This window comes from Eumetopias jubatus, unplaced genomic scaffold, assembly GCF_037043125.1.
Source record: "Eumetopias jubatus isolate StellerSeaLion01/CBP00866 unplaced genomic scaffold, mEumJub1_p1.0 scaffold_3, whole genome shotgun sequence".
Lineage (NCBI taxonomy): Eukaryota > Metazoa > Chordata > Mammalia > Carnivora > Otariidae > Eumetopias > Eumetopias jubatus.
The window spans coordinates 65,783,603-65,807,670 of record NW_028274809.1 but is presented as its reverse complement, the minus strand read 5'-3'; the positions used below and the strand labels follow the sequence as shown (position 1 = coordinate 65,807,670).

General features: G+C 32.8%; 1 protein-coding gene across 7 annotated transcripts in view; it reads right to left on the bottom strand.

Moving 5' to 3' along the window:
* The window catches only part of LOC114223140 (sodium channel protein type 1 subunit alpha), a 75,616-nt gene that overhangs the window by 2,680 nt on the left and 48,868 nt on the right, over positions 1–24,068 (bottom strand). For all 7 annotated transcript variants that reach the window (XM_028121912.2, XM_088022126.1, XM_088022129.1 and 4 more), the window contains exons 17-25: positions 22,475–22,595; positions 20,616–20,770; positions 18,700–18,873; positions 16,083–16,205; positions 8,752–9,033; positions 6,281–6,334; positions 4,628–4,765; positions 2,459–2,563; positions 652–922 (exon numbers count right to left, since the gene is read on the bottom strand). In XM_028121912.2, the coding sequence (XP_027977713.1) occupies positions 652–922; positions 2,459–2,563; positions 4,628–4,765; positions 6,281–6,334; positions 8,752–9,033; positions 16,083–16,205; positions 18,700–18,873; positions 20,616–20,770; positions 22,475–22,595 (1,423 nt within the window). The remainder of the gene's footprint in view (positions 1–651; positions 923–2,458; positions 2,564–4,627; positions 4,766–6,280; positions 6,335–8,751; positions 9,034–16,082; positions 16,206–18,699; positions 18,874–20,615; positions 20,771–22,474; positions 22,596–24,068) is intronic.

Here is a 24,068-nt window from a genome sequence, read left to right as displayed (position 1 = left end):
AGCTATTGCTCATGTGATGTGTTGTACATTCCTGACTTTGAAGTGTGTAACTGATAAAATGATGTCCTATACCACCTCACATCCCCTTGTGCATCATTGCTATAACCCTATTTCAAAGTTACCTAGAAAATCTCTACCTGATACCCTTAAAGAAACTACCATCTGTATTTGCTAACATTTTGTTCTTATCTTTATTTTCTTTCACTCCATGCCTTTCTTTATCTTGCCACCAGCTTCCACTCCTATCTATATCCTGAGGGCTCTACATCTGTATATCCAATGTAGTGTCTCTCTTGAGTACCAGACTAAATTTCTAGTTCTCTTCTCAACAGAGCATTTAGATGTTTTACAAATTACTCAATCTCGACATGTCACAAATATTTTTATCTTAGTTAATAACACATTCCTAATTCAAATGAATGGGAATTTACCATTAGATTCAGCATAATCTAAAATGGTTAGACTAGGATACAATTCTGTACAGACAGTAGGATCCTCATTTTGTAAGAAAAATAAACACACCTGGATGAAATACATAAAAAATTTCAGAGGAGTTATTTCTGAGTGGTGGCATGACCTCTAACTTAAACTTGAATGTTCCAACTTTTACTTTTCTTAAACAGAACTTAAGAGATTTTAAATACTTCTTACCCACAATGGAGAGAATGACAACCACAAAATCAAAAATATTCCAGCCTATGGTAAAATAATAATGGCGGAGGGAGATGAGCTTCAGCACACACTCTCCAGTGAACAACACAATAAACACCAGGTTGATGCGTGACAAAATGCTGGTCACATATTCACTCTGGTCATCTGTTTCTACCATCATTGTGACCATGTTGAGACAGATAAGAATCATGATGCTTATGTCAAAAACTTGTCTGGTTACAAAGTCAAAGACCATTCCTTGAAATTTGTTCTGTAGGGAAACAGAAATGCTTTTAGCAACAGAGGAGTTTTCCTGTACATAAGAGCATCTGCATAAGCACTTTTGGCATTGATTAACTTTCTAATATCATACACAGTAACCACTGACCCTGAATTTTGTAAAAGATGGCTTACACATTAATTTTTAAAACTTAGCTATCGAAATTTCTATTTACCAATATGTATTCCACAAAATAACAATCCTTGTCAAAAGGGGATTTCTGATAAGAAACATTGCATACTATACACTTCACTCAGAGGCACAAAATGCATATTAACATATTAAGATTATGAGAAATTAAGAAACCTGCTTAATTTTGTTTTACCAGAATATCTCATGATCAGTTGGACCATGCAGCCATTTCAAAACATAGTATCTATTAACATTCCATTTGTCTTATTCTCAAAGAATTGTTAAGGGGAGCTTGGAATTTCAAGAACACATCTATAACATTATGCATTTAAAGCCTATGGTATGGCAATATTGATGTTCTTTCACCAAACAGTCCTTGCTGCTTGACATGGAATGCTGAGCCTACACAGGAATAATCAGACCAGAATGACATTCCTTATTCTTTGTTGTCAAAAATTAATGTCTCTGTCAATGATCTGTGGCTCTGCTCCCCATTTCTGCCACTTTTAGTCCCTGCAAGCCATTGTCTGGCTCATTTTCCAAGGCCGCCCAGGAACTTTGGATATCTTCTAGCTTACATTTTCCTACACATAGTTCACCATTTCTACTTCCAGTGTTAAGACTTACCAGAGAACAGTATGTATTTCTCATCATTTTCCAAGAAGGCAACTTTCGGCTAGCACAGTATGAATATTCACTACTATTTTGTTCCCTAATGTACCCCAGGAATTATTTTAACTTCACAGATCATCATCACAAAAATCAATACAGTGTGGGATAAGCCTTCTCCATTTCACTGAGTTGTTTGGTTGGCTCATCACAGAAACTTGAGATTTGTTATTTATCATCATGAATTTTATTTATTGACCCTGACTTCTGAAGACATTAGTAACTTCTAACTTTACAGCCATATATACAAACAGTAGATACTAGAATTCTTTTGTTCTCCACTCAGTACCTCTAATGGAAAATAAAATGGAAGTAAGATGTTATTTCACTCAGCACTTTGTCAGTTTGTTAATCTAGCAGAAAATAGCATGTATTTTAACCCCATCCAAGGTTTACTCCTCTCTTTAAGATTACTTGGCAACTACTCTTGAATTATATGATCAACATTTTCTTGTGCATATCAGCTACTTATGGGTCTTTGCCATTTAGTTTGGATTCTAGTTGTGTAATTAGAAATCCCCTGAAAATAGGGTGCATTTTTCTGTTTCTTGTTGTTTTTGGTGGTCTCTCTCTTTTTAAAAATTTTTTACCATTACCATAAAAGGTATTAATTAATGAAGCTCTAATCTTTGCTGCTGGAAGTGTTAGTTGCTATCTCTTCTGTGAGAAAACCCATGCGATTTTTGTTTTTGTTTATTTTTTCCCATATCATTTGGTATTTCTTACTCCTGGTCGAGGTATAGGTTTTTGTGGCTTTTTCGATCCTAATTTTTTCATTGCATTATAGTATTTCTTCTGTTCTTCTGTCATAAAGATGTCTTGGCCTCCAAAGTATAGAAAAGAAAAATAAAAAACTGGTTAAAACTGTGTCCTTTAGCACATGATTTTTCAATGTTAAACTTAAAACAGGAAAGGGACAGTTAAAAAAGGAAATGGATAACATAATTATGCTTAGAATTTTGGATTTGAAAAATAAGAAATCTATTTTTTAGGTACTACAATATTATTTAATTCTCTAATTATCTAAAATTGACTTTATTATTTTCATTATTATTTTATGGCAGAAAAAAACCCAGAAACTGAGAGGCTAAGTATTTTCCCCAACACCATATACTCAGTGAGTGGTAAAATTTGATTCACTGAGAAATGAAATGCTCAGTTTCTAACGCTATACATACTGCTTTTCAGAAGTTAAAGACAATGATTTTCTTACTCCAATGTAGCAGTACATTATAGTATGGACATTGCAAGATGGGTTAAAGTTACTTATAAGAAGCCACTTTCACTCTGCCAAGAATTGGAACAAATGGATAAAAAGGAAATGGGCTAAGTTGGTAGAAGAGTTGGGGATACATCAGAGATCATTAGTATGGCAAGGATGTGGTAGGCCTGGAGGTACAGAGGATTGCAACTCAGGCTAATAAGTGAAATAAAAGCCTGACATTGACCACAGAATATTAATAACAATAAAAGGGGATGGGGACAGGAATGTTCTATAAGCATCTCATACAACAGAAGCAGTCATAATAAGAAAATATACTGAATAAATAAGATGAAGGAACAGTAAGCAAAGGAAGAAATAAAAATGGCAAAAATCACTCAAAAATATGTTTAAACCTACTAGCAATAAAAGACATAAAAATTAAAATTAAAAACAAATTTTCATTTATCAAATATGAAGTATTAAAAAATAGAATGTTTGATGCCTGTGAAGCTGCAGTGACCTGGGCACATCTGTACGGATGTTATTATGAGTATGATTATGAGTATGATCAGGTATATTATTTGGGGGAAGCAAAATACTTCAGAAATTAGTCAAGAAAATAATTAAAGACTCATTTTTTTGCATTAAGACTTTTGGCAAGACACTATTTAAATCATTAAAGACTAGAAACAACATAAAGCATCAATTTGTTGGGAGATGGTTAAGTAAATTACGATAATGTATATACAAAGACTTAACAGAATGGAAAAATACTTACGTTAAGTCAAAAAGAGAATTTGTAATCATATGCAACACCTTTTTTTTTTTTAGTAGCCTCCGAGCTCAACATCAAGCCCAACACTGGGCTTGAACTCATGATCCTGAGATCAAGAGTCAGAGGCCTAACTGACTGAGCCACTCAGGTGCCCCAAGAATTTATAATTATGGATAAAATAATTTTGATACTAAGAACATATGTAGAAAAAGTATGAACAGAAGAGCATAAAATGTGAACAGAAAAGCATAAAAGTGTACATTACTCCCAAGTAATGATATTTCTTTACTTTTCATATTTTCCATATTGTGCATATATAATTAGGATGATAAAATGGGCTTTACAAATGATAATAATAAAATAAAGAACTATTCAATTCAACCTGGAACTAATAGTTTATAATTAAATATCAGGAAGAAGGAAGTGGAAATTATACAAGGAACCAATGAAGGAAAAGAAACACTAGGAGAAGTTTACATCTTAGGCTTAATTTATTGCAAACATTCTAAGGGTTTTCACTAGAATGTATAGTTCCTAATTAGGAGGGAAATCACAGGGATAAAACAAGTTGACCTTGGAAAAAGGGCATATGCTTGGATTCTTTTCTAGTTTTTTTTATTATTAAAAAAATTATTCTTTTCCAAAAGATTGAAAATGTGGCCCCTGACTCTAAAAAAAAAAAAAAAAAAAGAGGTGAGAGGTTTTGTGAAGTTATGTACAGGAATATGGAGCACAGCTGTTCTTGACTTTCTATGGTCTGAAAGAGATGGGCAGTGGGTGGCAAAAGGGAAGGATGCAAAATAGATTTTAACATATATGCTCACTTGGCTTCTGAATCAAAGTACTCATTTAGTGGAGAAAACATTTCAAATAATTTTATGATCTTTGTGGGAGAGAAAATATTAGAAATACTTATCTTCTTTTTTTGCTGGTTGAAATTATCTATGATGACACCAATAAACAGGTTCAAGGTGAAGAAGGACCCAAAGATGATGAAAATAACAAAGTAAAGATACATGTATAGACTTTCCTCATACTTAGGCTGGAGTTCCACCTACCAAAGGAGAAGAGTTTGTAAAATATCACAATACAATTTGTTGCTGGAAGTCGTTGGTGCTTTTTCATGAGAATAGAAAAGAAAATGCCTTAGTAATACTTAGCAGTACTTTTCTTTTTCCCTCTGAATCAGCTACAAAGTCTCTGAAATTAGCCTTTAGAGGTATTTTCATGTTAAAAAATGTAATTATTAGAACACTTTAGAATCTATTTTTATAATTATAAATATAACTAATATCTTGCTATTCAGATAGTAGAGTGCTAAATTTGGTAAATTTTTTAGTACTGAATTTCAATAATTTAAAAATTATTAGTGAAAAATTTTATTTCAGAAAATATGTATAGGCTATCTTAGACACAACCATTTGTGTATGCATGAATTTGTTTGCCAAACAAGAATTGAGTTATTCATTTAGATGTTCAGCATCATACCTTTAACATTACAATAGTCATTGAATTTTTTAGATTAAGTAAACATAACTGGACATCCATCTTATGAATCCTCAATTGATAATTTAGTCTTTGGATTGTACTTACAGTAAGTTATCAGTAAGCTACCACATGTCACATAATAAAGGGTAAATGAGTCATGATAGGTAGTTCCCTAAAAATTCATGTCCTTCTAAAGATAACAGAGTTAAAACCAACCAAACATACAAAACAAAATTGTAGTAACAAATGAAATAACATAACTCTGGAGGCTATCAGGAAGGTACTCAACATAAAACTAAAGCCACTTAGGGGAAGTGTACATCAAAAAAGATAAATGAGCTCTATCGGGTCAGTTAAAGATAACAAACACAGAAATTATTTTTTGTGATAATAGACTAAACAGATTGGATTTCGGAACAGAATGATGAAGACTAATAGAACATACTAAATTTTTACAAAGTTTTGAAGAGCAGAGTTGGAATAAGCATGGGTTTCAATTCTCTCCTTGAAGCCTGGAAGAGGCTATTATAGGAGAAACCAAATAAAGTAGGTCTTTCCCTTGGTGATAAAAACTTAAAGGAAATGTTGACCACTGAAGTGATAATATCATTGGTAAAGGCTCCAGTACATTTATGGATGCAAAAATCATGTAAAAAATGAATTTGAAAGGGATTATTATAGAAATCTAAGGCTGTCTGGACAACATCCCTAACTTTTCACACTGTCTACTTATGGAGAATTAACTATACATTTCAATTACTGATAGCAATCATATATTTTTTTACATTTGCTCCTACACACCAAAGCTATTGTTGATTATATAATTAGTAGATAAAAAGAAAGCAAAATAGAAAAATATTCAACAGAAGAATATTCATCACTTATCAAAACAATGTTTTGATTTATTTTAGTAAGATCTTTCTGATAAACACTGTTATACTTGAATATTAATTTGAGTCATATTTTTTTCCTTTTTTAAAATAGTCATCATAGAATCATCCCATTTGGCTGCTATGCTCTGTTGAATTAATTTTAGTACCTAACCAATATTATAAAAAGGCAGGATATAAGGAATACTTACATTTCTGGAGTCAACTGCTGCATACATTATATCCATCCATCCCTTAAATGTGGCCTATTAAAAAGGACATGCATGCTTTACTTTGGAATAATTCAGACCTGATGTTTAATAAATATTCTTACTTATCTATTTTTTAAAAAGGAACACTTTTGAAAGACATTTCAAAACAAATTTTACATGGATTTTGGACAAATACCATATGTTAGTAAGGCTTTTCATTTCTAAAACACATAATAAACAAAATGGTCATTTGAAATATCCTCCTGCTTGATAATCAACTCATAAATACTTCTCAATTCCTTAGAGTTAATGGAATAATGCTAATTTAAAGTAGAAATTTGGTGGAATACTTTTAGAAAGCTTCACAAATGCCAACACCCTTGACAATATGTGTAGCAACAAAACAATTACAATTTAGATCGCCAATCCTCTGCTGAAATCTATCACCTAGGTGATGACACTGACTGAAAGTTTAACATTTCTCCTGATCATAACACTCTGAGGATCATATGGGATTATATAAAGTCACAATTGCAACAATTCTTTTAAGAATTTTGAAGCATAGCATCCAGAAATAGTCTTTTATTCTATTTTTTTCCTCTGTAGTTTTTAATGAAAGTGAGTTAATATGGGCAAAAATGGAAAAAATACAGTAGACACTTGATGTTCTAGATTCAAGATAGATCCTAAGTCTAATAACTTATAGTAATTTATTATTTGTCATAGGACATAATTTTAACCCTGGAAACCTGAGAGGATTGTTCTTAGCTAGTGAACAGGTCTAGCAAAGCTTTCGGCAACTGTATCCCAACACATCTTTGTTTTCGTAACACTAACACTTGTGAAGTGGTGATGTCATGGGAAGAAAGCCAAGGAAGGGTGCGTGTGATGGCAGCGAGGAGAAACTAATGATTCTTAGCTATAAAACAGAAGCTGTTTGTATGTCAGAGAGGGAAATGTTGAATGTCAATGGCTGAGGTCAGTGAGAACAAGTCCATTACACACTAGGTATAGGGATAGAAAGTGATTCAAGGAACCATTTCAATGAGTTACTCATCAACAGAGGCGATTCTGTATAAAGCCAACTATAAAGTAGTACTTCAGAGTTTCTTCAGTGGTGGAATTTATTTAATGGCTTCATGCAAGAGCTTTACCCTACATTTTCAGAATTATTTAGCATTTTAAGGAATTGCTTGAAAATTTTTTTTCTTTTCTCAATTTTATGGAGGAAGTGATATACTTTAGTGATATTTACAAGTGTGGCTATTAATTAAGGGTTAGGATAAACTCTCAAGAAAATGTCATCGTGTGTCCACTACAATATTTAAAGAATTCATACTTGCCAGATTTTTTAAATCCATAGTTTAATTGCATAAACATTCAGAGTAAGTCAGAAACATCTAGAAGAGAAATAGGAATTTCCAACAAGAAGGTGGGAAGAACGAGTAAAGGTATCATAGTACAGACACCTCTGAAAGAGATGCAAGGGTGTTTTGACCAATGCAGGTTTGTTTGCTTGGTTAGTCTCCTGGCTGAGCAAATGAAAACATAATCCTGGTGAGTAGAAATGGATTTCTGCTCTAAAGCCTCTGTCGAAATACAAAGGAAGAACTTTTATAGCCTTTTTTTTAAAGCTGAGTTTTCAGTGGCCAAAATAGAGCAGGATCTTTCTGTGTTTTTCAAACAATCTAGATTCTGTTTTTAGCCACTGCTTTGTCGTGAGGCAGCTCCTGCCAAAAGCAGCATCAAATGCAAATCCTTAAAGGGCTACCACCTTTTGAGTTTTTATACACTGTGAACTATTTTTCTCTTGTGTATATCAGGCTTAGAAATCCAGTAGTAAGAAGCACGAATATCTAGATAAAATAGACTTAAATAGTTGCACTGAAAGGCCATTTTATAGTGAGACCACAGCGGCTTGTATTTCATTTCTGTGTTTAGGTACTACCCTGTATTATTTCCATTTTGCTATGAGGATCTAACCCTAAAAGCTAAATATCATTCATTCCCTGATCTTCAATCCAAATCGTACAACTCAGTAGCAGTTAATTGCCACCTATCAATCAGAATCCAATCAGGTGTGTGAAGCGTGTGTGTTTGGGGAGGGTGATCCATCAGCAAAAAAAAAAGCTTTCCAGTTGCAATAGGAAAAAATAATAGCAAACTTAATGATTAATCAATTTGTTCATATGGGAAGAGAGAGCAATATGGGCAGGAAGAGAATAAAACCTTTGGGAAGAAGTGAAATAGCTCGTCACTATCAATTATGTCTGCACTGCATTTACAAGGACCCAAGGTGCCATCCATCTGGGCTCATACGCTTGTACTCATAAATCAAAATTAGAAATAAAGTATGTTATAAACTTTCTTTGTAATAACTAAACTCTCTTCTTAGTAACTTAGATGTATGTCATTACTTTGTTATTATTCCAAACAATAAACAAATTTCAGAGAAAAGAGTGTTCACTTACAACTTGAAGCAAAGAGAGATACCCAAATCCTACATTATCAAAGTTTACTTTCACATTTTTCCATCGGGCAGTCTCATTTCTTTCTATTAGTTTTAGGCAATCAGAATGATTATTCACTTCGGTGATGTCAAACATGTCACCAGTTGTGGTGTTAATACAGTGGTAGAATTTGCCAGCAAACAAATTTACGCCCATGATGCTGAAAATTAGCCAGAATATAAGACAAACCAGAAGCACATTCATAATGGATGGAATTGCTCCTAAAAGGGCATTCACAACCACCTAATACACAAATGGAAAAAAAGAAACGTCAGAATTCTTGTTTATGAAAAAGGAAAAGACATTCCCCTAATAATCTTTAGTATTTCTTTTTTCTGTCTTTTTTTTTTTTAGTATCGAGACTATTCTAGGACACTTAAAAGCAACGTAAAAAAATCTTAAAATGAAATCCATTTGTTCTTAAGCAATACATTTAGGGAAACAAATATAGACGATATAAAAAAGAAATAAGAAAAAAAAAGTTTAAAAAAGAGGGGGAAGTACCAAAAGGTTAAAAGAAAGGCAAAACCAGAGGAATTTGCTGCCAGATGAAATTAGAATATTTGTTGTTTATTAGAAAAAAGAGAAGTAGGAAATCCTAATACAGAAGATTAATTTTTTAAAAGGCAATATATTAAATAATGAAACTAAAATATTGGACACAAGTTGGTTTGGCCAATATACTTTAATAAATTAAAAATTCAGATATATAAATATAAAAATATTAATAAATGCCTACTATAGTTTTGTCCTTAATTATTCATGCATTGCTAAGACTAATAATAAGTTTTGCATAAGAAGCAAGACAATTTAGCATCATGTATTTCATTAGATCATCACATCGTTTATTTCAAGCTCCAGTCATGTCAGTTGTTTCATTTACTGAGTTTAATTCAATAAACTTATTTTAAATGAAACATAATAGAAATTGGTTTCTTAGGAAAATAAGAAAAGGAGGGATGCCATACATAGGTCCCAAATCTGATGTGATTAACATCAAATTCTGTACTAAATAATGATCTATTCTTTTTCTGTGGAAGTATGTTTTTTTCCCCTTCTTAATTTTTGGATCCCAGCTGAAAAGATCTGAGTTTTCATATTTGGCAACACTGTAGGGATGGCTGTCCTTGCTCGCTCCTTGACAGTGCCCATGGGAGCTGCATGGGAGTAGCTAAGAGGGAAGACAGAGATAGGCCCTAAGATGCTCATAAGCGGCAGAGGATGCCTCAGACTTGAACATTGATAACTAAGTTACTTCTACCTATGTACTTCTGTTATTCTTGTCAATCGTAAATAATAAGCACCAAAATATCTTCTATCTGCAATTTGATGCTGGTGTATTTTTAGAGCAAAGTTTTTTGATTGCCTGTCTGAAAAAAACAAATACATGAGCCAATTCCTTATGCTTCTGAGCTGTGTTTAAAGTTTGCAAAGAACCCTAGACCTTCTGGGGTTCCAAAAACAGTGTGCTAAGTGGGCCTAAGGAAACAGTAAAACCACTGTTGGCAAAGGTAAGGAAATAGCATAAACATTTTAGGTTGGTGGAGTCATCCAGGCAGATCCAGGTGATATAGCCTCTGCAGCCTACCAAACTGAAACATGGCACCTTACCTTATCTCATTTGCCTGTCTGCAGTAATACAGTTGATCAAATAAATCCTTATTTTATACATCATTTTAAATGTGTGCATACACTTAGATTTCTCTTGGATTCAAAACTTGGTACTTGGAATCAAGTTAGTTATTTCCCTCCTTTTCTGAATATTTTGCCTACCATCCAGATTAAAAAAAAAAACAAAAACACCTTATTTTTATTGTGTCTACACAGAGTACACGTTAGAACGCACATTTTTACTTACAACAGCCAATATAGAGCCTGCATAGAATACTGGTGACCTATACCTATTTCCTGAAGTTCTTTTCATGTCAATCTGTAGGTCCCACACTTCTTTCTTCAAGCCCTTTCTCACCTCTGTCACTTCTTTCCCACTTTCACTGTTCATCCTAGCTCTGGCCTCTAATAATTCATTCGGGCAATATTGTCAGAGTCCTCTTTCTCCTTCCTTTCATCTATGTGATATGAATTTATCCTCCCTAAGTCTCACTTTAAAATTAATGGATCCCCACTGATCATCAAATATTTTCCTTATGTTGGTATTCAAATCACCCCACAATGTACATTTCTAGTTTAAACTTCCCTAGCCGCCTACCCTCATGCCAACCCAAGTGATACAATTACCAGACAACTGAGATGCCTTTGAAATCCCTTGCCCAGTATCCCCCTTTCTGGAACTTTCTTTCTTCTACAAGGTCTAGTTCATGTAGCACTTCTTTCATGGAGCCTCACTTCACCCTCCATGTTAGCTTCCAAAATAAAGATGAGCGTTTCCTCTTTTGAATTTAAGACTCAGAATTCCAGTGCTGGCCAGGACCATAGAGATAATTTAGTATGGTGTTCTCTGTTGGTAATGAGAAAAATGAGCTAAGATCATTTAAGTTCAGAAAGTAGACTAGAAGTATCATCTAGTGCTTGCTCGTTCCATTCTACCTCACTCATTCTCCTTAGAGTTGCTTCCATTTATCTGGTTCCACATTGCTCTGGATTCGAGTTAATTGCGTTCCTGTAATCTTGACAGACAAGAGGCTTTTTCTTTTTCTAACTTAAGATGCAAAAATATATTTGTGAATTCTCCAAGGTCTTTAATGCTTCGAATATGGGAATATAACAGAGTACTTTGAATATAGGGAAAAAATGGTTGAATGAATGAGTGGAGTAAAGATTAGCTTAGAATTTACTGATGAAAGCAGAATTTTTAACGTTACTTTGTATACAAGATGAGAATAAAGAGCCGGGCACAACAAAAAATTAGGGGTTAGCCAATAAGTCTGAGAGGTTTTCTTTGAAACTGGGGATTAGTTTTGTGTTAAAATGAACTCTCTGTAATTCATGATACAGGCAAGTACTCCGAAGCAGCATCTTTCAGGAAATGATTTGCAACATTGGCCTACACTGGGTCCAGAGAAAAGGTTTATTTTTATGAAGATAAAAGAACTAAATATTGGAAAACATTTGGCATAGTATTGGGAAATTTACTATACAAAGGTCCAGCATATTTAAAATTTCTTTAAATTAAACAATAAAGTTCAGAGAAAGGATTGTCTCTTCCCAAGAGCCCCAAGCCATTTCTTGGTTCAGCACAGAGGGTGGTGTATTAATTCTTTTCAGACTCTAGGGAACTTCAGCAATTGGTTCCCATGAGGTGAAGGCACTGGGCAGAAATGGCCTGAATAAATTGGAAAGAGCAGATTGAGGTTTCAGGATGCATAAAAGAAGATGTCTAAGGAAGGAACCGTCTTAATAAATTAATACTAGAGATTGCTTCTTCTCACAAATGTTTTGCAAAACATCATCAATTGAATTTCTCTATTCTAGCACAATCCATTCTTATAAAAAACTCTTTCCATATCTGGTTCATTATCTGCATTTTTATTAAATCAACACAAAATGAAGGTTTGACAAGTATACAAATTAATGTTAAGAATTTTGATACATGTAGAAATGTCTTGTCTGAACAAATTATCTCTGAACTTCAAATACTATTACTCATGGATTCTAATGCTTCTTTAATCTAAATACAAAAACTACATGAATAAAAATCAAAAGAAGGCAAAATAAAATCACACATTTTTAAGTATGAAGAATAATGGAATCTTTTTTTAAATCTAATGACTACATTTGTGTTGTGGGTTTTAATTAAGATAATTATCTTAGAAAGATATGATACAATTATCCAAACAAAATCTCCAACTTTATCTCTTTCAAAAATAAAAACTCTCCTTCTCCTACATTATTTTTAAACTTCAAGAATAAACAAAATATAGATTCATTTTTATAGATTCCATTTATGTTTTCATTGTGACATCTTCTAAGATCCTAAAAAGTTATTTGGGAGTGACTTATGCCAAGAAGTGAGTTTATGCATTAAATTCTACTTAATACATATGGTAAGACATTTCTCTTTTATTTCTATGTAGGTATTCTAGTCTGTATAATTCAAATATGCGGATCTCTTTACATTAACTTTTCCCCATTTAAAACACAAATCACATGGGCTGACTCAACTCTTAATATATTTTTGCCTTATTACATTTTGAAAATAACCCTCATAACTTTTCACTTAATAAAAATGAATATGATCACATAATCAATACCAGTGTTATGAAAGCTTGAATATTGAACCCTAGCATCTTCTCACACATATCAACAAGGCAGGGAATCGACTGCTGGTATCTGGATGGCCGTTTTCAGGACCCAGGCCAGTGTAAAAAAAATGGCAAGGGTTTTTATGCCTCAAACAGCATCATCAATTGATAAGTTAAAGTTTTCACGCATTCATTCTAAACCCCCACCCTCACCGATCAGATAATCTCCCCATAAATGGATAAACTCCATATATACATAACTAAATCATATTCAGTGAAACTTAATAAAGATATCAACAGTTGGTGTCCAAATCCACAAGAGGGTAAATTCACAAAGGTATTTTTCTCAAAAGAAAATTTAAGACAATTGAAAATAGGGGATTAGAATATAGTGTATTTTCCCTACTGTGGTGTGATAGGACCCCTCCCAACCCCTCCCTCGTCCCACTACACAAAGGCACAGTGAAAGGATGAAAGGTAGCAAAAGGGGTAATACAGTACCCATAATAAGGGGCTGAGGGGAGGAACCAGCGCTCCACCCCATCCAAGTTGGAGCAAGATTATCCTATATAAAATAGAAATATATAGTTTGTTAATTAGTTAGAAATCTGTTATGACAGAACATTTGGTGTTACTTTATGTATATGATGGTCTCTGTTTCCCTATCAATCAAGACTTGAGTTCTTTTGAAAAAGAAGATATCTAAGATTTCTTAGATTAGGAAAGTAAAAATACAAATTTAAGTACAAATTTTATTTTACTCTAGATATTCACGACATCAATTCACTCAGTTCAATTTTACAAGTTGAAAAATTTGGACTGGAAATTTGAAATACAATAAATGTTTAAAAGCTGTCAGCCAGAAATGTGCATAAAACATGCAAAACATAAAGTGCAACGTGATGATAATTTATTACTTTCTAACTTCTTATCAAGCACTAAATACAACATGCTTTATTTGGTAATGTTGCATAAAAGCACATGCTTGAAAACGTGACAAGTCAACAAAAATAAAATGAGTGCTTGATTTACATCCTGACAAAGCTATTGTTATTTTATGCTGCTAGGGAGGGAAAAGAATAAAATGAGAGTTTCTGAATATATTCAAATATCACTTCCCAGTTATATTCATCATTATTATCTCTATCCTCACCGTTATCCATGTTTACGTTTTTTAGAAAGTAAAAAAAAAAAAAAAAAATCCAAACACTAGAAACACAAAAATAGAATCAAGAATCAGGTTATTTTGTCTCTACAATGCCAAACACATGTTGAAATGATCAGCCATTTTAGGGTTGTGTATATGCTGTCGCAGAGGCAAGTAACCATATTCATAAATCCTGTAACCTAAAGATGAGTTCATCTCCTATCAGCATCAATAAGAAGTTTATGTTTTTAAAATCCTCAGGTGCAAACATTAACCTCTCCTTATAATATAGAAGGTATTATTGATTAATAATTACAGATAAGGTTATTTCTGTAAAAATCAAAGGTAGACCCACAAGACCAATGTTGTTATGGAAATAAAGTGTTAAACATGGGACTATCTGGCCACTTGAATCATGGATTTAGCACATTTTCAAAAGATTAAATTCTAAATGTTTATAACAGCTTCAAATACTTAGCATTGTTCAGATTTCAGAAGACATTTAAAAGGTATTACTTTGATTCAGGCAATATGTTTTCAAGTAGAATGTATAAAAATAATATTTTTCTCAAGAACTGAAACGGCCAGTCTGAAACAAAAGAAAGTGACATTTTAATCAGAAAATAAACTTAATTTTTACATACCCTGGAGAGAATTTCCTTTAACATTTTAGTAAAAATGTGAAGATCTCTGTGAGAAATAAAATAAGACTGTATTATATTGTGTTAAATTGTTTCTAGTGAGGAAAAAACTTTCTACATATGTTAGGGAAATTAAAGACAAGTCTCATGTTCTTAAAAAGTGATATTTACAATAAATCTTATTTTAAAAGAACACGTAAAGCTATCAACAACCTAGAAGATGTAATTGGAAGTCTTCAATACAGCTCAATTTCCATAAATAACTAAACCCTAGGCAGGAAAAAAAAAAAAAAGCAATGTTTTTCTACTGGTATCACACTTATTAAGCAGCTTTGTTTTGATAAAATAAAATTCGACTTTTTTTTTAAAAAAGGAACTACTTTTTTTATGTTATACATCTTATATACCAATGCTTCATGAATTTTAACAAGACATGGAAAATAATAGGTCAATAATGGCAACATTTCTAATCTGTAATGAATCATAGGGAATGGAAGAATATTTCCTTGAAAGGAATAGTATAACATTTTCTGTAACTCAAGTGAAATTTGAGTTATGCTTGATTTATGAATCATCTATGGTAATGAGTCAAAATTATATTTTCTATTCATTATATTATAAATGCTTTATTTATTGTCATGAAAAATTGTGTGGATTTACATAGAATCTTTAAGTTAGTATTACTATTTATATCAATTAAAAAGATTAAGGTAGTTATAAATTGAGGCTATATTAAACATAACTTTTAAAAAAAGTTTAAAATTCAGTCAATATTTAATATCTACCCTTAAATATATTCAAATAATGCAAACTTTGGCATTATACAGACAAAATTTTGACACTTAAAAATGGTTTTCTTTTACTTTTATACTTAGGCACGTGTGTGATTCATATTATTTTTGATAAAACTCATTAAGTACAATTTAGGTCATCACAAATGAGAAGCATATAATGTAGACTTCACTTCAGTGGATTATTATCATACAGTTACACATAGTACTTTAATAGTGCATTTGCTTCTTTTTGTATACAGATTTGTAAGGAAACTCCCAAGATGGATTAGGAAATAAAGTCATTTTAATGAGCACAGCAGATAAATGATATTATATCATTTCAAGGGAGGCCTAAGTTCTCTTGCATATCACCCAGAAGTAAATATGCAACAGATAAAATGATAAAAGTAGCAATTTTGCAAGGATTTGCCATTCCTTTTGCATGCATGGGTTTTCCTTTTATAGAATTTAATGTAATTAATTTAATTTTTATTATATGTAATACTTCACGTTCTTTCATTTTCCTTACCCTCATCCCTTCAAATCGTGATAAGGCTCTTAGAGGTCTCAGAGCTCTTAGTGTCCTGAGAGATTTGATGGCGCCAAGTTCTGAGTAACCCAAGGCATTTGCTGTTAAACTGACCAATGAAACCTGCACCAATAAATAAGGAAATAAAATCATGATTCAATTTACTACATAATAAGTACAATTTTTGCTTATAATTACTCAGAAGATAAATGGTTGCATATTTTCCGTAAAGCTTTTAAAATTTTAAGGAAGTATTTTCAGCTTGATGCAAAAAAAGTGCTTTCAGGATGTTAATTAAAGGTAGTTGAATAAAAAAACCTTAAATGTCATGTAATTTATTAATCGTTACACTAATTTATTAGTAGAGCAATTAGTTAAAAAAACTAGATAAAAATTAATTTTTTTTTAAAGATTTTATTTATTTATTTGAGAGAGAGAGAATGAAAGACAGAGAGCATGAGAGGGAAGAGGGTCAGAGGGAGAAACAGACCCCCCGCTGAGCAGGGAGCCTGATGAAAAACTAGATAAAAATTAATTTAAAAAAAAGAAGAAATTCAGGTGTAAGAAAAGGTCATTGGTCATCCTTCTTTTATTTTATTAAGTTGTGGTGAATTTAGGGCTTTGTATGGCTAGTGATAAAATACAAAAGCAAGAAATCTCAATCCTGCATTGTAGGTTCAACTAATTATAATTGGTACTCTCAAAAATTAATAACTTGGCACATTGATTTTGCAGTTGATTTTTGAAGGTGAGTTTTTTGTTTGTCTTGCTAACACCTGTGTTTTCTCTAAAGTTTATTCTTACATAAACAATGTAACTTAATAAATAATTCCATCATAAAACTTCCTCAAAATTTTCTATACTAACTTACAGCTTCTGCCGTGGTTACCTGGCTGAAAATGGATAATCAACAAATATTTGCCAAGTAAATAAACCAATGAATTTACTTAATTTGTATGAAATATGAGAGTACTAAGAAATAAAAATGTTAGGTGTCTATTCTCTAAATAAAGAATATACCAAAACTCCATATCCAGAATTATAATTTCTTTGGTTTGAAAGTGGCTAATATTGGACAGTTTCACATACACTGGACATTATTTTTGCAAAATTTTCTATTTTTCAGTGTATTAAGTTGCTTTATATTTAAATATACTTTTTATATTACTTGCAATGTGCTAAATTTTTTTTGCATTTTTTAGAGAGATACACTGATCCTTATGAAATAATTAAAATAGATCAATGAAAAATAAAATATTATTGCAAAATGACAAAATCTCTATAGAATTATTTTCTTAATATATTTCAGGCTATTAAATTTGCTATGTTGTATACCTGAAACTAATGTAACATTGCATGTCAACTATACTTCAATAAAAAATAAGTAAAAAATAAAGTGCTTGTAATCTAGTAATTAAAAAAACCCAACTTATAATAATAAAATCATCATTCTTCCACGGAAATTTCAGACATGTAATAAGATTAATAGAGAAAAGCAAAACTCACAGAGTTTCGAAAGAGTTAAATTATATTTAGATTTAAAATGTAGTGTGAAAAATTATGAGGAGTTGAAATATGATATAACTTCTAATGAGGCCTCAATGTTAGAATTTTTTTTCTTTTGTAATGATGAAGCACTTATTCTTTTGAGGTTTTTCTCAATTTACTCATTTCATAGTAACATTACTAAGCTTTTCAAATAGCTCTGGCTTTGCCTTTGTTCAGAATTCAGGAGATGTAACATATGCATGATTCTTAGCTCTAGAAATACTTTCCGCAATAAACCCGCCTAGTCCTGCTGGATTATTATCTATTATCTTTTGGGGATAAAACTGTTGCCTATGAAATCTGCGATATTTTGGACATACTTTTCTGAAGCTGAAATTATGCCAAATTGATAGCATGAAACATTTTGTTTAATAAATCTCAGAGGCAGTCACCTGTTTTAGGGGAGATGAAGTATTATTAATCGTTGGGCATGGAATTTCTGTGAAGGGCTGTCTGGCGCGTTATAGGCTTGCGGCGAATTGAGTCAACATCCTAGGGGAAGCTCCTGCCGCTGCATGAAGCAGAGTTTTTCCCTACACTCTGAACGCTTTACAGCCTCTAATGGAGTATAATCTATATAATCTACTCTTTAAACCTCCCCTTGAAAAACTCTGAGTAGATCAAAGAGAGTTTTTAAAAGTTGACAGTAGCTCCCACCATCATCACTGTCTGTACTAATGTCATCGTTTCAAGAGTCAAGAGCCAAGTAATTTACTCACTGGCACACAACCCATCAGCAATGGGACTGAGATTTAAACGCAAGTCCGTCTGACTCACAATATAAGGAATTTAAGCCACATACCCTATTTCACCACTTTCCCTACAAACTGCTGTGCTGTTTTTCTTCTTCTTATCCCAGACAACCACCATAGATCCCATCCCCCCAATGCTAAAACTGTACTAAGCCTATTTCTTACTACAACACTATCATTCAGCAAATTAGGTTAGTGTCTAGTAGGTAGCATATCCTGTCAACACAGTATACTGTTCAGATTCACTGTTCTAGAATTAGTATATGGGTCAGACAAACTACTGTGAATGTAAAGACAAAGATACAGAGGATACCTACATCCACAATTAAGAAGTCCAGCCAACACCAGGCATTGGTGAAATATGTTTGATAGCCATATGCCACCCATTTTAGAAGCATTTCCAGGATGAAAATGTAAGTGAAAACCTTGTCAGCATATTCCAACATTGTCTTAATTGTCTTTCGCTGATCAATATATATGTCTTCAAATGCCTATAAAGAAAAGTTATATATTTTAGCTTTCTAAAACTATTATACCTTCTAAGCTATTTTTCTGATCATATATATATATGTATATATATATGTTTTCCCTGATTTCATATATATACATATGACATCCTATTGGAGTAGGAGGGTAGAGGAGTAGTAGTTATTGCTGTTTTTAAAATTTTTTTCCTCTCAAAGGTCTTTTAATGAATCAGGGGAAAGTTATACTCTCTATTGATATTATAGTCAGAAGAAAGAGGTAAAAGCATAATTCTCATGATTTAATTTGACTTGCTTAGGACACATTTCTTGATGTCATATCCTGATGGTGCTACCCCAACTTGAAGTTATTTATTCCTTTTGTTTCATTTCTTTTGCTTTCTCCCATAGATTTTTTTTTGCCATAAAAAGGAGGTTGAAGAAATAAAAAGTGGAGGTTTATATTTTTCATAAAGCAGAAATTATAATTGATCATCACATCGCCCAATTTTACTACATAGTTGGGCTCATTTGTCCCCCTCTCTCCCCTTCATTTTGTTGATCATTTATATTTCTCAGTAGAGATATGGTATGACAATGATGATAAGATGAAGATATATTTCATTTTAGATCATGATATGTGTGCTTCTAATATGAACCTCTATACTTTTCATCTAAGTCTCACATTTGTTTCAGGGGCAAAACACTATTTCTTGTATAAAGTGGCATGCAGGCAAAGTTTATGTAATCAGAGAAATATGGAGGAAAATATAGGCTTATGTTCTAATTATAAATGTAAGTTAAAGAAACTTAAGTGATTATATTTCAATCAGACAAGCTTATTTTATCTGTCATCTACTTTATGACTTAAGTATTCTATTTGTGCCAGTGTTTCCCTAAAATGTTATCTGTATGTTATGCTTTATATTTTTGTAAGTGATTTTCCTACAAATATAAATTAATTCAATGTAAAACCCATCTTCGTATAAAGAGAAAGCAATCTTTAAATGAATCACTTAGGCATGCTGCCCAGTATTTTTTGTTACCAATATTCATTGTTTCCTGAGTAGCATAAGAACAGTGGACACAATTTAAAAGGGACAGAGAAGTGGTCCCTAAGGACTTATTGACTGTCCATAAAGAGATAATAATAATAATACCATACAGAGGCAATAGTCATCAGAACTCCAAAGTTATATATTCTCCATCACAGGAATTCCATTAACTACACTGAGTTGCCATGCTTACCTTCTTGTTAAAATATGAGCAACTGAATATTTGTATTCCTTGGTTATAATAAGCTGGAGGGACAAATTTTCTAGGTTACTTACTAGTAAGCAAAAGTGAATCAATAATTTATTAGAAATTGTATGTATATGTAGTAGAAATAAATCCAGAAATGCATAGTTAAAACATTAAGTCTATAATCTGGAAGATAGGATGTGGGGTAATGAAAAATGTGTTAGAGACAGGTAGAAAAGTGGGTGGGTAGACAGGAGGTAAGTGAATGGATGGATGGATGAATGGTTGGTTGGATATACAGATGTATATATATTCAAGGAAGAAGTCCTAAGTAAAGATAACAGTTTGAGATTTATCCAACAGAGGTAATGGCTGACACTATGAAAATGAAAATGGTGGCAGGATGAGGGTTTGGGGAAAAAAATGTATTGGATACTAAAACAGTGCATTAGAAATGATTAATAAGTCATCAGTATTAGATTACCTTAAACTTAATATTGTACCACTTTTGCTTAATATTCACTTACCAGTGCACCACTACTAAGGAGAATCATGAAGACAATGAAGGTCTCAAACCAGTTATGTTCAACTATTCGGAAACACGTTCTTCTCAGGTTCCACCATTGTTTTCCCCTCCCTTCTTCCACACTGATTTGACAACATTTAAATCTTTGTACACAGCCTGCAAGTATAATGTTCAAACAGGAGTAGATGAATATTCTTTAGCATGTCCCTGATTCATCTTCTCACCATAATTACCATCTCCATCTTGCTAGGTTAACTCTCTAAGCCTGGAGTAGTAAGAGCACATTCATTAGCTGTGTAAAGCTGTGAAAATTATTCAGCCTCCTTAAACAGTTCCCTGGCTAATAATACCTGCTTTTTCTGCCTCAACTCTTATTGTTCAAGAAAGAACTTTGTAAAGTACAAATAAATGTAAAATAGCTTTGCCTTGTACTATGTCATTCTATTGCACTCTGTTGAAGTCACTCTAGTAGAGGATTTCAAAATGAGGATTAGTGATAAATAGAAAACTTCCCTTTTAAAGAGGTTATGGAATAATAATGTAGAACTCCCCCAATAATGCTGGGTTTGTTACTGCTTTGTTTTCTTGTGGTGTTTCTAGAAAAGCTCATATAATTTTCCCAAAATTAATTTAGTCCATTAAAATGTGATTGCTTGGCCCTGCTTTGATTTGTCATTGTCTTCCTTATAGTGTTTTACTCACTCAAACTATCTGTGATTACCTTTGTAAGCACCACGGAAGATACAAATAACATTTTTTTAAAAAAGGCAAAAAAAAAAAAAAGGTACAGCACAGGGACCTTGCCACCAAGAACCTTACATTCTTGTTTTCAAGAAAAGAAATAAGCTCAAGAACCTCACCTCAAGGCAAAACAAAACAAAACAAAACAAAAAAACAAACTCTGCCCCCCCAAAACAAAAACAAAAGAGGAAAAAGAAAAAGTCAAGTATGCTGGAAGAAAAGAGAGGAAGGGAAGGAAGGAAGGGATGGAGAGAAAAAGACAGTAAAGATACATACAACAGTTCAAAACAGAAAGAGAAGAGCTCTCATAAGATAATATACAAAAGTTATCAGGTGAATTAAATGGGTATATTTATTAATAGCTGTGGAGAGGCATAATAAGGAATAATAAGCTCTTTTCCACCATGATTAGATGAAGGTAGTTTTGAGAAGGACTTGGAGTGATGTGTGGAATTTGTACTGGGAAATAGAGGGAAACAATATATATCCAGTCTATGAAGAAGAGATCACTAAATAGAGAATATGCAAATATATTCATATCTTCAAAAGTCAAATTCTCAAGAAAATCAGACCATGGGAAATGCTAGTCATGGGAAAAACAAAGCTCTTATAACTGTTGTCCATGTTGTACCAGGCTCAACTAGGTACCATTCAGATATCGGATGTGGGCTGTGCTTATTTCCTGCTTCATCCAGTAAGCTTTGGAAAATGATGATTTTGTTAAAAAAATCACAGTTTGGCATTTGCAAGTCATTTAACTTTAGTAGTCGGAAAGTTATTCTTAAGGCAAATTCTGTGTATGAGAATTTTGATTGGTGTTTAAGATGCCACTCCTTGTGAAATCACCATTTTATTTAAAAAATATAAATTACTAGTTTTGGTTACATTAAAAATAGTTTTCTCCATGTTTGTGATCTTTTACACATAACGGGCAGAATTAACCAAAAATAACAATAGATTTTAAAACTGTTAGCATATTGGAGGGAATTGAAATAGATCTACTAAAGGTTCTATTGTATTATGAATGGTCCATCTTGGGTGATCAACAGCTAAACAAACAAACAAACAAAAACCCTGCACTCTATAAATGGAAGATTAACATAAAGGTCATTTTCTTACCTTCAGTGAAACAGGCTTCAGGTTCAAGGGTTTCCTCAGGTTCCACTACAGGCTGTTCTTCTGCAGGTGCCCCAATGTCTACAGTGCTGCCTTCAGAGGAACTACTGCTTCCATTCAGTTTCTGTTCATGAGATGGACATAAAAAGTAAGTCACCTCAATTTCAGCAACTAATAGTCTAGAAGGAAAGAACTGGTGCTATGAACTGATTTTGGATTCTCTTTGAAGCAAAGAGATTTTAAGTTTGAGTAAAAGACGGATTGAATCAGAAAAGGAGATAAGGAAATTGTGTTATCTCCTTTTCCATTACTCACAATGTTAGTATGAAATCAAATTGTTACGCTACGAAGTTACAAATGGCCATCAGGAACTGGTACTAAGCAAACCACTGAATTAGAGGAGCCCCAGAGGGAGGGTGAGGGGGAAGGAAAGTTAGTGTAATTGTTCTCATTTACAGATAAGGGAGCTAAGGCTCAGGCAGGTTAAATACTTTGTCTAACATCATATAACCAGTAAGTGAGAAAGCCAATATTTGAGAGAATTACTCCTGAGCCCAAAGTCCATGCTCTGTCTTGTGTGCAATCACACCATTTCTGAAACAGTGTATTGACACACTTATAACTTTTCCATCAATTTAAAACTGAAAATAATCCATTGAAAAAATAGCAAGTTTAGTCTAACAGGTGAAGAGAATCTATAATTCGATCTTGAAGTGAAAAATGAAAAACAAAGACATCTGTTCACACCACAAATTCATTATGGCATTTTATATAATATAAATATTCAGTATCTTTATGGAAATTATTTCATCAGCTGCAACAAGCTAGCTTTTTGGTAGCTGTAGACATGAGTTCTATTTAATTTTTGTTTACAGTAATTCTGCCAAACTAATTATATACTTGTTATAAAGCAAATGTCACAATAGTAACTTATGTGAAAGCAATAATAAAACCCTTTGTTATATAGTATTACTTCAACTCACAGGGAAATTTTGGTTGTTTTTTCTTGTCTGTTTCAAATTTTCATTTAAATTTTAGTTAACATCTAGTGTAATATTGGTTTCAGGAGCAGAATTCAGTGACTCATCACTTACATAGAGCACCCAGTTCACAGGGAAGTTTTTTAAAGTAATGCTTGAAAAGGCTTTAAAATTTTTGGACAAATCCACCTTTTTTTTTTGAAGATTTTATTTATTTATTTGAGAGAGAGAGAATGAGAGATAGAAAGCATGAGAGGGAAGAGGGTCAGAGGGAGAAGCAGACTCCCTGCCGAGCAGGGAGCCCGATATGGGACTCGATCCCAGGACCCCGGGATCATGACCTGAGCCGAAGGCAGTCGCTTAACCAACTGAGCCACCCAGGCGCCCCAAATCCACCTTTTGCTTATCACAGTTCTTCACATATGGTGCCAGATATCAGCCTCCATATCAAACTTTGTATCCATTACTAAATACCATTATTAGTCACCTGGCTTTCAGATTTCCAATCAGCCATTGTGAGTAATAAGGTAAAAAGATGTGAACCTAAAATAATATGAAATTAATTTTATCGAATGCCTCTTAATTGCCTCCATAAGTATCGTCCTCTGATGTGTCCT